The following is a 16,688-nucleotide window of genomic DNA, read 5'->3' as shown; positions in this document are numbered from 1 at the left end:
TGAAACAAAAATATGTTGTTATATGTCCTTAATCCTTCTTATTATGCTCCAACAATCCTGCTCTACTAATGCGATCTATAAGCATAATTAGTATTTCATTAGCTAGATATCCATTTTACATTGTGAATAGGATTACAATTTAATCAATTTTTCATGCAAGAGAAGAAGGTGCTTGCGTGGTGGATTTTTTTTTTTTGGTATTGTAAATTTTTTTTTAATTAAGAATTAGAAAGATGATGACCATGCTTAATTAAATATATAAAAAAGATACATGAACTAAGAATTTATAAATAAAAAATAGCAGTAATTAAAAATTAAAATAGAAATTTTATCTTTCTTATAAGAAGGAAAAAAAATATTGATCTCCTGTTATGGAGCACTTTTTTATATTTTTTAATTATATATCAGTAAATATAGATATTCATAATAAAAATAATAATTAAATTCTATATGAAAAACATAATTTTTTTTGTCAAATTGTCATATTTATTATTAAAGTTTTTCATTATTTTTTTTTATTGAGAGTTTGGTTTATTGGGTAAAAACTAAAGTCAATTAACACAAATATTATAAAAAATTCTAATGATTTGTAATATAAAAGAAAAATGTATTTTTTTTTAATAAAAACTATCTCCTATCTCCTCTTATTCATGCATTCCCTCTTTTTTAGACAAAACACCGTAATCTTAAAAGTAAGTTTTACCTAAAAAATAGTTAATTGATAAATTTAACGTTAAAGTATTAAAAAATATAAAATAACAATTTAAAAAATATATTAAAAAAAAAATATGATGAAAATAACAAAATAAATATTTATTTAGCTAGTAATATTCACGAGTAAAGTTTTAAAATATATATATATATATATATATATATATATATATATATTATAGATTCATACATAATTATTGAAGAATAAGCTCTTAATATTATTATAAAAAGCTCTAATATTATTTAAAAGTCATGACATATTTATTTCAATATTATTTAAAAGTGATGACATAATTCAAAGATGTTAAATTCTTTTAGTAAGTGGTTAATTTGGTAGTTAGAGTTTTTTTTTTTTATGAGGCAGCGGTACAATCAAAATTTTATGATTTTTTTTTTTGTATTTTTAGGTTGTTTTAATATGTCAAAATCAAAAATAAAATTTAAAAAATATATTTTTTTAATACATTTTTTTTAAAAAAAAAACTATAGCAACTCGTATCCCAGGTCCTCCCTTGGTAAAGTCAAAACCGTGTCGAGGCAGCAGCGATGTCGCTGTTAAACAACTGACATTTTCTATTCCCCCGAATAAAGAAATAGTGAGGAAGGAGGCCAGAAAAGGACGAGGAAATGGCTGGTGAAAGCAATTTTATAATAGCATCGAGTGACGAAAGCTACACGTAGCATCAAAGTTAGATATCGATCTGTTTGCCGCCAGCTATCATCATAAGCTGTACAAAAATACAAATACTTTTGATTTTTTTTTTTTGTTAAAATATAGATGGCTCTATCTGATACAAAAGATTCAGATCCGACTATTTAATAAGTTTATCTTGTTTCATTATAAGCTAATAAAAATAGATAACTATAATAAATAAATCAAATTAAACAAAAAAAATTGAAAATGATGAAATGATAAAAAAAAACACATGACAATATTTTTTAAAAGAAAATTATAATCTCGCAGCATAATAAAGTGAAGATTCAATGGATTTTAATAAAATAATATTCAAAATATATTTTAAATTAATCCAATAACATTTGTAAATAAAAAATCCAAGTTAATTTATCAAATATACAATTCAAATAATAAAAACAAAACCGTATAAAGAAAATTAAAAAAATTATGAAGCTCGATTCATAATCAACCTAGTATAAACATGTAAAATTAAAAAAAATCAATTAACAAAAAATAAAATAAAAACTACCCAACCAATTTCTACCTCGAAGTTATTAATACACTATACAATTTAATTATTATTGTAATTCTAATGATTATAAAAGCATGTATAAACAATTAAAAAGGTAATGGAGGGTTAATCCCTTGCCTTTACTCCAGCTATCCAAGCTCCCAAGAAATTGAATCTCGTTCTAGATGCTTCTCCTACAAACTCCTCGTCGTTAACTATTATTATCCTTGCCATAATTTAGAAATTTATCCAAAAAAATTTTCATACAACACATCTCAAAAATCAAATATTTTTCCTTATAAATCTTTACGGACATTCTCCATTCTACACTACAAACCAACCTTTCTCTCATCAAATAAGTTCTCATTCCATATAACCCAATTCTAATTCACTAGCTCACCATAATCACTTCTTCAGTATTTCTTATTCTCATTAACCTAAAAAATCAAAATCAAGAAGACAAATTTTATTTAAAAGTTAACATCCTTAACTATAACTTTCTCGTAAAAACATGTTTCAAATTCCTTCATCATCTAGTTTTAATTTCAGCTGGAGGTTAGATGATAAAAATCCCTCCAAATCGTGAGTTCTTCCTGAGTTTTAATTTACCTAAAATTTTAAACCAAGATATAAAAACATGTTAGGAGGCTACTCGTAAAATTTGACCTCGATCAAACGATCGGACTGAGAATTATGACTTATAGTATAAAACTTGACAATTTATGATTTTTCATCGAAAATCCGAATTTTCTTATTCAATCATTGCATAAAATTATACAATCATTGCATAAAATTATACTGATTATTTTAATAAATACTCAGTACCATTTTATTATCCCAAGTATATTTATTTTTTATTTTTACTAATTATTTCATTTACTATCTTCTTACTAGCTCGCAGTAACGTTATCGATTTTTATTTGGGTCTACGCTAACACTTTTACGTGCAATTCTTTCTCAACTTTTATATTTCATGTCCATTATAATTCCCCGGAACTATTTCTCATTACTGTAACACATTTATTTTAAATTATCTGAATTCTTTTATTCGTCGAAACTCGTTATCAATTTTGTCGATGTTATGAATTTTAAGCACAAATTCAAATCCTCTATTTTTTAACCTTCACAATGCTTCTATATCTATTTATTGAGGTCATCCTATCCATTACGCATCATATTTGTTATTTTTATCACCATTTATCTTTCTTTTTCATCCTAGGTTTTCGTTACCTATTGAGATTTTACTACTTTAAATCCTATGTTTACACGAGGGTTTACATTAAGTCGATATCTTTGTAGAGAGAAATTGCAATAAACATGCAAACAAATATTAAATTCTAAGAAAAAAGTTGTATGTATCTTGTTTTGTTGTGTAATGAATTCTCTAAAAAAGAAGATCGTGATATGTGTATATATTGAGAATAAAAAGATTATTCACCCCTTGCCTAAGTGGTTCAAGAATATTTATATCTCGTGAACCTAGTTTTTTTACTTGAGGAAAAGAGTTGGAAAGTTATTTTGTCACAATAACTTTAACAATGGATAAATATCCTTATACATGCACTAATAAGAGATAAATATCCCTCACGCAAACATTAATGAGATGGAAATATGATAGACCATGAGAGATTCTTGTATACCTAGGAGTGCAAATTAAGTAAGATTTAGGCAAAAAGGATTAAGTTTGAAAAAACTCCTTAATGGAATAAGTGTCGAGGTTAGATCAAAAGACAAGGTCTATGCATGTATTCGGCGACTAGACTCAGGTGTGGAGCCTAAGCCTATGAGCGCCAGACAGTTGCTTCGTGCTTGGGCTCAGGTGTTCCTTCTGAGGCCTAAATCTTTGTAAAAGTAAGCTTAGGCCAACGAAAAATTATTTGAATTTTTTTGATAAATCTTCATCCATTAATATTAATATATAATTTTTTGGGTAGAAAGAATAATCTTGAAATATTTTTTTAAGTTTTTCCTCAATTAGATCTCCAAGATCTTATCTAAATTCGAATGGATACATGTTCATATTTTTCTCTCTCTTAATATAACTACAGTACCATTCCACGTTATTTGAAGCGGTCTCATAATGTACGGAAATGAGAGAAGTACATCCTTCTTGAGCAATGCAATCGCAATCTAATGTTAAAAAGGATGAAAGAGGAAAAATTTGAAGTGTTCTACTTCAAATGGGAAGGAAAACATGAGACAAGCCATTCCACACACAAACCTCAAATTGGAGGGAAAGTAGCATTAAAAGTTCAACTTGTTAAAAGGATGCACCTTCAACTACCACATACCGTTCTTCATGGCGGGAAACTGTCCGTGCAGTCCTTAACACTCCCATATAAGACTAACAAACTCTGTTTCTCTCTCAATACACAGACAACACATCTCTCCCTCCCTCTCATAATCCTATCACCAAACCCAAAAAAAATATTAGAAATCAACAAAATTCAATCAGGTAGGTTCCCTTTATCCCAATAACTCATTTACTTATTTAATAGTGAATAAATAAGTTAGGGTTTCTTAGTTTTAGGTCAAGCCCATAAATTTTCCCAAATCAAAACCAACGCTTTTTTGAAGGAAACTATCATTAACATCTCCTTTTCTCTGCTTTAATTTCAGGTAGAAAGCATAAAGTTTCAAATTCTCGGACTTTATTGAAAGGATGGATGGTGTATTTGATGATGAGGTCGAACAAACTGTTACTATTGATGAGTACCTCAACAACGTTGAGGCAGAGGAATTGGTAATCTTTCGTTTGTTTTAGCTGAGTGAAAGTACCAATTGTTTTTTTTACCCTTTTGGTTGCTATTGTTGATTTTGTGCTATTTGATTGGTTGCTAGGAGGAAATCAAGTTAGGGTCCTGAGTCATATGCTTTGTGTTGTTTAGGGTTTTGGTACATATGAAAAGTCTTTTAATCGAGATTGATGTTTGTATTTGCAAAGTGGAGTGGACATCTGAAACTTTAGGGTACAAATTGGTTTAGTAATTGGTTCTTAATTGCTAAACAAGAAAGTTTTGATCTTTTTCCAACATTTAGGAAAATCGATAGATATCACAACACCACAAGTTCATGACTAGACTTAGTGAATAAAAGGCAAAAAGTTGATTTGGATTATGATAACTGCAGCTATCTCTATTTAAATTTTCTATCATGAAATATGTTACCTCTAGCAGTAATCTCAATGAAAATGCATTATGTTTCAAACGGGTTGCTCTGGTATTGCTCCATAAGATGATGTAATCTTTGATCGTGTGGGTAGATTACATATGTATAATTCAATTAATTGTCTGCTTGTTAGATTTCAATAAAATTACTCTCTAATTTTTTTCTGTGCTTTTTATCTCGGTTGTTGATTTCAAAGAATGCAGATTTGGTTTTGGGTGGAGATGAAGGAGAGGAGTGCACTTATAACATGGGATATATGAAGAGACAAGCTATTTTTTCATGTCTGACTTGCACTCCGGATGGAAATGCTGGAGTTTGCACTGCTTGCAGTTTGTCTTGCCATGATGGCCATGAGGTACTTGTTTTATTTTCCTTTTAGTATAGAGGTTTGATCGTTGATTGGGTTAATTCCTCGTAAATTTAATGTCCCAACTTTCAATTTGATTTAAAACCAATTTGTAAATTAATATTCTTTGAGAGTGAGGTCCTATGACATGATCTCATATTGACTGACTAAAAAGATGCTATTTACATTAGCAAGAACACTGGCAAAATGAGGCAATGTTTAAGCACATCATGAGATGAAACAAGATTCTATAAATATAGCTGCTGAATCCTTTTATAATATTGCGAATGCTAAAAGCTTTGTAATGTGATGTTTGTTACTTTCATGAAATGTTAACAAATTTACAGGGCACCTGGATCCAAATTTGAAATATGGAGGCATGATTAGGAGGAAGATGTTTCCTTGCAAACCATAATGCAAGATCAAAACTAATTTCATGCCCTTAAAAGTGTTTAATAGAAATTGAAAACCACTGGTGGACTGGTGTTTACAAAAATAAAGTTAGATTTACCCATACAAAAACATTGCAACATATAAAAATAAAGTTACACCAGAATTGATAAAATCTTCATCACATTCTAGCATTTTTAAAAGGAGGTTGAAAACTTCACTTCAAAACCAAACTTATAATCTGAATGTACAACTTCGAAATTAAGTATTTATCCACACCTGTGGCAGTTCATCAGCATTCCACTCCCCATGCCTTCTCTTAAATAACATCTGTTTGGTTAAATTTATCGTACATTTACTGGTGCCTTTTGCTGTTTCCACATGCAAAAAGATTGTGGAGTTATGGACCAAGAGAAATTTTCGGTGCGATTGTGGCAATTCAAAATCTGGGGAGTTCGTCTGCAAGCTTTTCCCGAAGAAAAATGTGGAAAATGCTGAAAATTCGTATAATCATAACTTTAAAGGTTTATACTGCTCTTGTGATCGGCCCTATCCTGATCCAGATGCTAAGGCACAAGAAGAGATGATACAGTGCATTATGTGCGAAGACTGGTTCCATGAGGAGCATCTTGGTCTAGAGTCTTTCAATGAGGTTGGTAGCCTGGTTGTTCCCTCTTTGATCTCAATATCTTTGCCTCTTTCTTTCACGCAATTACTTTTTGGCATCATTGTTTAGCCTAAAAATTGTGTTGTCCGAGTGGGGATAATCCTCAGATGCATAATAAAGTAGGTTGACAAGCTGATGTTTTCTTCCATGTTCACTTAATTCTTGTATGTGTTATTTATGGTTGTTTTGTTGGACAACCATACTTTCAGTTTGTCTCTCTCCCAAACTTTTCTTTTGTAAGTTGGGATTCATAACACCCTTCACTCCCTACCCTCACTACGGCCTACTGTTGGTAGAAAAATCTGGTTGATATATCTGCAACTTTCATGTGATTCTGTGATTTATGGTTTTCATGGTTAATAAGTTTGATGGTATCATACTTGGCATTATTTTGGAGACATGATCAAGTTAATTCAGTTCACAATGCAAGATGTAATCATCAGCGACATCCAATTATTTTGTGTAGGGTCCACAACCAAGGGGTTTGCATATTTTAGGCTTCAGATTGCACTTCTTGCAAACACAATTTCAATAACTGTCTTCCCAGTTTGAACTTCCCTCCCCAGGACCACACCTTTGTAAAGGGATAGCTGGTATTTTTTATAATTTTGGCACTCTTTGAGCCATAATGGTTCTGATTAAGTTGTGTGATTATGAGCTACCCATACATTTCCTTGGTTTACAGATCCCGAGAGACGAGGAAGGAGAACCTCTGTATGAGGATTTTATATGCAAGACATGCTCAACAGTTTGTTCTTTTCTGACACTATATCCTCAGACGATTTGGGAAGCTGGGGGGCAGAAAGGTGATGCCACTGCTAGTAATGCTAAAAATAAAGGTGTGTTGGAAAATGTCTCTTCAGCTTGTGGTTCTGGGAAGCTTGAGATTGATATTTGTGCTCATGATTCTTCTGAAAAGGATAATGCAACAGCTAATTCTAATTGTCAATCTGTGGCTGCTGGAAATGCATCTGTTGTTGGAGAAAGTTCTGGGAAGAGTAGTGGGCCAAATGACTCAGACCAATGCACAAAAGATACCAATCTTCATACTACGTGTGTTCTTGGAATCAATGTGGAAGTTACTTCACCTGTTTCAGAAGGAAAACCATTATTTCTTTCCAAAAGCTGGAGGGACATCCTGTGCAGATGTGAAAAATGCTTGGATATGTACAACCAGAAGCAAATAAATTATCTCCTTGACAGGGAGGACACAATTGCTGAGTATGAGAAAATGGCCAAACAGAAGAGGGAAGAAAAATTGCAGCAACAGGAGGGTGCTGAGTTGAGTTTTTTCAATAAACTTGGCCATATAGAGAAGGTGGAGATTCTAAATGGTATTGCAGACTTTAAGGATGAGTTCTGTTCCTTTTTGGTATGTCCTTGATAGCACACCTTATAGCTTACTCTGTGATATGAAATCTTGCAAACGAAGCTGTAAAATTTAGCTTTTCCTCTACTTTGGTTCAAGTTTATATTTTGAAAGCAAATATGCAGCACTGATGCAGATATCCATGTTTTTCTGCAGGAGTCATTTGATATGTCAAAGACAATCACATGTTCTGATGTCCACCAGATTTTTGAAAATCTTGCAAAGAAGCGTCGGCGAATGCAGTGAGTTGTACTTGGATCTCTATATTTTGGTCATGTATGTTAATTTAACCTCCTTTTGTTGGTTTTGGAGCTGTGCCTCTTCTAAAATCCTGTGAAGAACTTGATGATTTTAGTTAGCATGCTCCATCAGTATAAAGTATAAACCATTTACTGTGTAGGCTTATGTGCTTATTAACTTTAAGATTTAACTTGGATTTTTCTAGTATGTATTGGAATTGCGATATTCCTTATGGTTAGTGAATTCTCTTGATCTGGTGGTTTTGGCTACTTTTTTTTGTTGGAGGCTAAGGTGCGTGTCCCTTTTTATGCATGATATCTAGTGATTTTCTAATAACAGTTCCTTTGCACCAGTTTTCATTTTGTTGGTTGCTGGCAATGGCACTTACTCTGTTCTTGGTTGTGTAATGGGCATTTGAATTTGAGATGGAACAGAGCACTGTGGAATCTTGATACAACCGTGCTTTGACTTGAGAGATCTTTGCATGTCATGTGTGTGATGTTCTGATCTTGGTAGAAAGCAAGCCAGATCCTGGGGTCAGCTTAGGTAATAAGGGTTAGGATTTGGTTGTGTTCACACAGATCCTAGTTCACCTTCGGTTGCGCCACATGAGGTTCATCAATCAAGGCCTAGATTGCAAGTGTACTTTGTGAGCCTAATTATGAGTCGAGCTCGAGGGGTTTTGGCTTGTTTCCTTTTTCCTTTGCCATGCATGGTTGGTGTGAAATATCGAAAGAATCTGATTTTCTCGTTGACAAACTCTTTCCCTGATGGGAAGTGTCATTTTGTCAAAACAAGCTGGCCCAAAGTAGGTTGTTGTCGCCCCATTGCGAAGATTTAAGACCATGTCCTCATGCTTGAACAGTTACCAGTCTTACAAAAATATTAAAATACTGGACAAGTTGAGACTGTCGAGTGAGCATTATGGTTTCCACCGATCTTTGGAAAGCAAAGTTTCCTTGATCTTAATAAAACAATGACAGCTTCATGTGAGTAAAACTCTGCTAAAGCAGAGCGTCCTAGAATTTCCTTTTAAAAAGATGCCTTGAACAAGCTTCTGTTGTAGCAATTCACTAGAGTATTGAACGCGCTCTTCTTGCAGCTTGAATAGAAAAAAATAAATTGAAAGTAAATGTTTAACCTCGAAAAATCTTTACCTCGCTATTTTTATTTAGCCATTTTTTATTGGATAGGTTTAAATAAAAAAACTTAAACTCAATATTAAAAGATATAATTAAATAAAAATTTTATATTAAAAGATATGATTTAAAAAAAAAGTAAAAAAACACAAAGAAAATAAAATTTTTATATTAAATGATGAAATTTAAAAACTAAAAATCAAAAGATACAAAAAAAGTCTAAAAACTTTTATTATATGATAAAAAATATCAAAATAGATTTACTATCAACCCAAAATTAAATGATAAAATAAAAATAAAAAACTTATATTAAAAGATAAAATTAAAAAAAAAAAGATAAAAAAAGGCTGTAAAACCCAAAGAAAATTAAAGAATAAAATTAAAAAAATAAAAACAATAAAATTTAAAACCAAATAACTAATACAGAAACCCAAAGAGCATGTCCCAACAAAGCCTGTGTGGGTGGGCTGAGCTTTTTTTTTTTTCTGACGACTTATTATTCATCTTTTTTTTTTATATAAAAAATAGAGACAAACGACATTAAAATTAATAAAACATGCTTGTAGCCTTGAATACGCAATCTCCACATTTCACACGTATATTAACCATTAAGCCACCACACGAATTTGGTAATCTAATGATTAAAATAATATATTAACCTGATTTATTATTCATATAAACAGTTAAATTGACTTATATTTTTTTAGTTGTTTTAATAATATCTTAAATGACTTGGAATCATTTGTTGTATTTTTTTTTTTGGGTATAGTTTAAGTGTGTATTTGATATTATAATAGCTTTTGAGGTTGCGGTTTATAAAAGATATGTTTTAAAAATAATACTTTTAATTATAATTAAAAAAAAAGTTTTCAAAATTATATTAGGTTAAAACTGTCACGAGATGGATTTTTACAAATAAAATAAATGAAAAACAAGTTTTTACATAAAAAAATTAAAATATAATTATATATAGGATGCAATAAAAAAACAAAAAAATTATTTAACTAACCAAATTTTTTTTTTTTTGCATTGTCAGATAAAAAACAAAAACTACCGCCAGACTGAACTTTTCTCTAAAACGTCATTGAATGTCACGATTACCTCAAATAACATGTTCTGACTCCCCTCAATACTGTCAAATAATCATTTTGGGTCGGTTTACAACTGCACGATAACAAGGTTTGCAACAATAACTACAAGGGTGCCTTTTTCTCCAAAGAGCCATCAAGGGGTAAAGACATCCAAGAGTCTCTTTTTTTAGTGCGCAATCATAAGTTGAAACTAGCAAAAGATGTTGAGATTTTACTAAATAAATCATAATCAAGTTTTTAAGCAACCGAGCTTAACGTTCCCACGACAATGCTCTTCCACAAGATCTGAGGTCCTATATTAAAGTGAACGCTGCACTTCAGCTTGACTGTTTCAGTTTAAGGAAGCATTAGCCTAACAAGAAACTCAGAGAGGATATTTTACATCAATTTTTTTTTCTGTGGCCCTTGCAAATGACCGTAAAGAGCATGATGGACGCACGAATCATACTTGACAATCGAGAATTCAGCAGGAATAACTAGTGGCTCCGAACAAGAAAATTGAGAACAGAGGAGCTGAGGTCATTCCGATGAACATCAGTACAGACAAATGGCCAAAACAGTCCACTTTGTTTACCATATCAAACCTTGACATTGCGCATGGTCAGGAGGGATATTCATGTGCGTAGTCATGTTCACACCTGGAGAACGGGTTTTGTTGACCTCTGGGTAACACACTGTCTGGCAGAAAAAATTATGCTTTAAATTCTCATAACCATGCGCAATTGTGGAAAACAAGTCCAGTGTGCTTCAGCTTTTCAATATTCTATATCAAGAAAAGAAACCATTTCTCCCTTCCCATGTCTCTGAAGTATTCTGATGCTTTAGCAAGATCCAAAGCGATGGCAGACAAACCCGGGTCACTTCAGGAAATTAAAAAAAGAAAAAGATGCCCAAGATGCTGAATGTTTTCACAATGCATGGGAAAAGTAAGAAACCAAATAGATTTATTATTATCGTTAGTATTTAAATTTTAAATTCTTGTAAAAAAACAATCTTTTTATTATTTATAAATGCATTAATTCAAATATGGAGGGCAGCTGACAATGCTAACTAGTATTGGAGTATAAATACTGGTTCAAAGATATTGTCAGCGTGAGACATCCTTCAAGTTAAAATTAGGCATGGTCGTTTAGGAAAATCTCAAGTTTGTGAATTATTTTATTTTTTTAATATTTATAAATTCATTAAAAAAAAAGTTTGTGAATTATTAATTATGGCTTTGAGTGATTAGGTCATGTTACCATGAACCTGCCCAAGGTACTGTGCCCTAGCTCTGCTGCAAAGCGACAACCTTAATAATTAAACAATAATAGAATCTCCTCCACATGACCAAACATATTGGTTATGAATATCAATTTAATTTAATGAAAGTTGAAATTCTCTTCATCCAATAAATCATGGGCCTCGTAATTCAACTTTCACTGCGTTGAAGTCTAATAATCTAGGGTTGGTAAAATCTCGAGATCATGAAAAAGATATACTATATACTTTCTACTTAAATGCTGCCTCTTTCTCATAGCTTAATACTCAAAGTCGCTATCATCTCCATTAATTATATTCATAATTCAAGGTCTCAAACAATAATTCTATCGGCTTCCTGTCTATCTGGGGAGTAATAAAAACATTTTCGAATCGAAAGGTGTTTTATTGTGTTTGGATGTATAGCTATTCCCGAGGAATCTTTCATTGTTAGGAAGTAAATTCTCCCAATGGGACCGTGGATTCTTTAAAAATAGCGGAAAGTAATTACAATGAATAAATATAGAAGCTGATAAGACTTAAGAGAGCAGGCAGTTCTCTCTTTGGCTAGCACCCAACTACTTATAAAGAGAAATAAATAAATGTACGTACGTAACTAATTTAATAAAATGGCACACAAGTAGTTGTGTCTTATTCCTTGAAATTTAGTTTGTCTCTTAGCATATAGAAAAATCATTATTATATATTCATGTTTAAGAAATTCTACGTAAATTATGGGCACCTAACCCCTATAAATACCATGACTCCCTCCAACCTCATATTCACAAGTTGAAGCGTTCGGCACCGACTTTTCCATTGTTGTACCTTTCCCTTTTATTCTTCATTTTTTGAGCTCCCAAAACCATTTTGGGTACTGTTAATTATACGTCGAGAGCTTCTTCTTCTTCTTTTTTCACTTCAAAATATGGGAAATTGCATAAAGCCTAGCACAAGAAGGCAGCATGAAGAGGATGATAACATGAAGGAGCTTCACCAGGAAAAGAAAGAACTAGAGTTCGTGAAGGAAAGTGGTAACTTTGAGAAAGGTTCAAGTCTTAAGGTTAAGATCGTGCTTACAAAGGAGGAGCTAGAGTGGTTACTGTTTCAGCTAAAGGTCAATGGAGGAAAGAAGCTAGAAGATGTCTTGGGAGAGATAGAGAGAGGGAGATCAATGAAAGTTAAGACATGGAAACCCTCTCTGGAGAGTATCATGGAAAGTCCTGAAGGGCTTGAGAACGAGAGACGAGTCGTTTGAAGAGGATATATATTATCTTCTTTTTTTTTTTTCCCATTTTGAGTCCTCTCATGTGAGGTTTTTTCATTTGGGTCATGACCCAAATGTACATGTAATTACGCTTTTGCTTACGAAGAGTTATAGATTGATGAATGGATACTTAATCATTATCAGGAAGGTTGTAATTTTTAGCTTCATTAATTATATTACTTTTGCAAAATGAAATTGAGAGCAGACTTAAAAAATGCTATGCATGCCGACTCCCTGTGCTCAACAATAAGTTTTGAAGCATTAATTATAGTACAAAATTTGTCTAAATCGCTAATAAATCTTATGATTCAATGGTATTTATACTCTTCTTCCATGCATGCCAACATATTTAGAATCATGATTGAAATCTATTAATAATATATGAAAATTAAAAAATTAGAGATTTGAGCTACATTAATAAATTTTAGCTAATTTTTTTTATTATTATATTATATTTATTTATTTAATGTTGAATATTTTTTTTTAATTTGAATTGTTCTGGCCCATCAAATATTATTTAGGGATTATTTTATTATTGAACTTATACTAGTTGATTACTAGTTTATACTCATTAGCTTGTAACCCAAAAGAGATTCATTAGGGTTAATTAAAAGAGACTATATTATGTTTTTGTGAATAGCAAGTTAAAGAATGAATATGAATTTTTTTTTTGTTTGTTTGTAAAAAAATAATCATTTTTTGTAGGGACAAAGATCATATACTGATTTATTGAAGATTAATTAACTTTATGGCATCATTCACATACTTAGGGTTCTTAGATACAAGATTATTTTTGAATCCAAATTTTTTTTTTATATTTTTGGTTCTTGTATATATGGTTATTTCTAAGTAAAGGTTCTATCAAATCTTAATTTTTACTCTTCATATTATTATTTATTTTATTAGAAGTTGCTTAATCACATCGTCAAGAGATCTACAGGCTCACAACATTAATATTATTAAATTATTTTTATTTCTCGCTCCAACAAGCACTTCAAACAAAAAGTATTCACATATATTATACATGACCGATTAAGTTGCTTGGCCTTACGGTCTCCGGCAGAAGAATCAAACTTGAAGTTTTTTTTTTTTTTTTCTAAATAATAAGGGTATGCACCAATCATGGTGCTATGACAAATCAAATATAACTGGCCAGTGAAAAAGTGGAAGACTTAATCAAACAAATAAAGCAAATCATGGTTTTAAGCACCTAATTTTGACCATTTCCAGCTGCTTGGTGGGTGTGACAAGTAACCTCTTACCATCCACTGCCCTTTTTGAGAATGAACAATTTGGATGTGCCTTCAGGACAATTATGTCAATTTCCTTCAGGACAATTATGTCAATTTTTCTTATTCTATCTTTCGATGTTGTGAAGCTTTTGTGGATTGTTTATGATTCAATGCCTTAATTTCTTGTGCTTCCTTTTCCTCCCTCTTTCGTACCGCCTTCCCTCGTACCATTCTCGCATTGCACCTTTTTTCTCCTTTTGACTTGTTTTGGTTAGTAACTAGTTTCAAAAATAAATAAATTGAAAGAAAACTACACGATTTTAATTTGACGAGATACAGACAATCTTATAAAAATCAAACTAAAATAAATTATAAAATTTAATTTTTAATCGAATAGAATATTAAATAATAGAATTAAAAAAAATCTATTAAAAAAATCCGAGATAATTGAATTAACCTACCAAACTTGTAATCCGGGTCATGAGACAAAAACAACGCGATAAAAAACAAATCTAATGTTGAAGGACATGAGACTGGGATAACCTCTTAAAAAAATGATCTGATTTACCTGGAGTTAAAATACTAAAATCTACGACCATGATCATGAGACCAAAATATTCTCATAAAAAACAAATCAAAACAGATTATAAAGGTTAATTCTCAACTGACTCAATATTGAATGATAAAATTGAAAAATATTTCAATTAAAAAAAATAAAAAAACAACTCGAATCAACTCGGGTTAACCTATGGAGCATTATTCTCGGGTCATGAGATTAAAATAATCTAATAAAAAGCAAATAAAATAAATCACGAAACCTAATTCTCAATTAACTCAATATTAAAGTATGAAATTAAAAAAAAAATTAAATAAAAAAACAAAACTCTAGCCACCAGGTTAACTTGTCAAACTCACGATTTGTCTCGTAAAAATGAGATAATTCAATAAAAAACAAATTTAATATTAAATTATTAAATTAAAAACAACATTAGTTTCAGTGTACTGTTAATTGCGAGGTGCATTTCCAAGAAAGTATTTTTAAACAGAACCATAGATAAAAATAATTTGTTCGAATTCAGAATGACAATTTGAATGATGACAATTTGAATGGGCCTTGTTGCCGTGTATTTTGGGCTAACTTTCTCAGCCCAAGTCTATCCTTAACGAGACCTATGACTTTCAAGGAGCAAACTAATTAATCCTATAATCCACCATTGCGATGAAAATTTTTGTACTACCCCCTTGTCGATCGACCATTGAAATACACACACACACATATGCATACATATACATATACATATACATACATATGTATGTGTGTATGTGTGTATGTATGTATGTTAGCAACAATCACTAACTTCTTCTATTTGTGGAATTTAATTTCCATTAAGGAAACAAGTACATGTCGTTCAAACTAGTTCTCTTCGGGGATAGAATGAAGCACACCACCATAGCCACCGACAGAGGATAAAACGCTAACACGATCAACAGGAAGTTGTGCAAGTTCATGCGCTACATCTTTGAATTCAAGAACCCCTCCTTCCTTGCACTTGGACATTAATCGAGATGCTTCCTGTTTTGTCATTCTAACCTTCACTCTAACCACACCTTTTTCTTCCACAGCACTGCCGGCACAGCCTCTTTTCTCCAATTTCTTCTTCTCATTGTCTTCTTGACTTGCCAAGCAATCACCGCCTTTCTTTATCTTCTTTGGTACTGATGTCTTCTTCATCAGCTCATCTCTATATATCAAGTTTGCTCCCTTCCTTCTTCTAATGCCTTCTGTACTGTCTAATACTATGCTACTAAAATAAGAGGTCAGGGAGGAAAGCATCTTGAGACCAAGAAAAATGACGAGTAGAGTGGAAAATGGAGATGTAAATTTTACGAGGGATGTTTTGTGGCATTTGAAGCTATAAGTGAAGAGTGTATATATAGACTATAGAGGGCGATATTGGCTTAGGTAAATAGAGCATGGAGTACTGTTATAAAGGGCACTAGTGTAATTTGAAACCACTTGCAACTTAAAGGCAGTTGTGATTTACACGTGAAAAGAGAGTAGTCTTGCTACGCAAGACAAGTGAATGACCCCGTTGACGGTCCAGCCGTGTTTCTAATTTATTTTTTATTTTTTTTAGTTTTAAATTTAAAAAATTAGATTTTTTATTTACTGGTATTAAAAATAATTTTTTAAAAAATATTATTTTAATATATTAAAAAAAAACATATACCACACCCCAAAAACAAGTCCTAAACCGTTAATTACACTATATGAAAAAATATTTAATAATATCTATCTGTACATCGATCATTAAAGTCATGATCTATCAACTTAATTTAATTTTAGGGGAAACCTTAGAAGACGAAATCTTTAGCATCTTTGAAAAGTTCAATGTCTTCTTTGTAATCAACTTGAGATAACATCACAATTACTTGGTCTTGAGGTAGACAAAGTTTTCAAGACTTTTTGTGCCTTTTGGCTCCAAGCTTTCTCTGTATTTTTTACCTATTCCTTTACCTTCCAATAAATTTGTTCTCTTATCCATTTTTAAAAAATAATTTATACTAACAAACTTAATTTAGAAAATAATTATATATTCAATGAAGCAACATATGCTATATATTTTAGTAATGTGATTGAAATT

At 31.4% G+C, this 16,688-nt stretch overlaps 1 protein-coding gene across 2 annotated transcripts; it reads left to right on the top strand.

Annotated features, from left to right (window-relative positions):
• Positions 1–4,050: 4,050 nt before the first annotated feature.
• LOC7467089 (uncharacterized) lies at positions 4,051–8,347 on the top strand. Of its 2 annotated transcripts, XM_052450639.1 has the most exons (6): positions 4,051–4,357; positions 4,522–4,641; positions 5,263–5,421; positions 6,194–6,454; positions 7,155–7,841; positions 7,995–8,347. In XM_052450639.1, exons 2-6 carry the CDS (start codon positions 4,561–4,563, stop codon positions 8,082–8,084), a joined length of 1,278 nt encoding a protein of 425 aa, XP_052306599.1. In that variant the 5' UTR covers positions 4,051–4,357; positions 4,522–4,560; the 3' UTR covers positions 8,085–8,347. The 2 variants fall into 2 exon arrangements, with proteins under 2 accessions (XP_052306599.1, XP_024457515.2); XM_024601747.2 differs by lacking the exon at positions 4,051–4,357 and having other exon boundaries at positions 5,270–5,421.
• Positions 8,348–16,688: the final 8,341 nt, after the last annotated feature.

Source organism: Populus trichocarpa, chromosome 1 (assembly GCF_000002775.5).
Source record: "Populus trichocarpa isolate Nisqually-1 chromosome 1, P.trichocarpa_v4.1, whole genome shotgun sequence".
NCBI classification, from domain to species: domain Eukaryota; kingdom Viridiplantae; phylum Streptophyta; class Magnoliopsida; order Malpighiales; family Salicaceae; genus Populus; species Populus trichocarpa.
The sequence above is the reverse complement of the archived record's forward strand: the minus strand, read 5'-3'. Positions and strand labels throughout refer to the sequence as shown.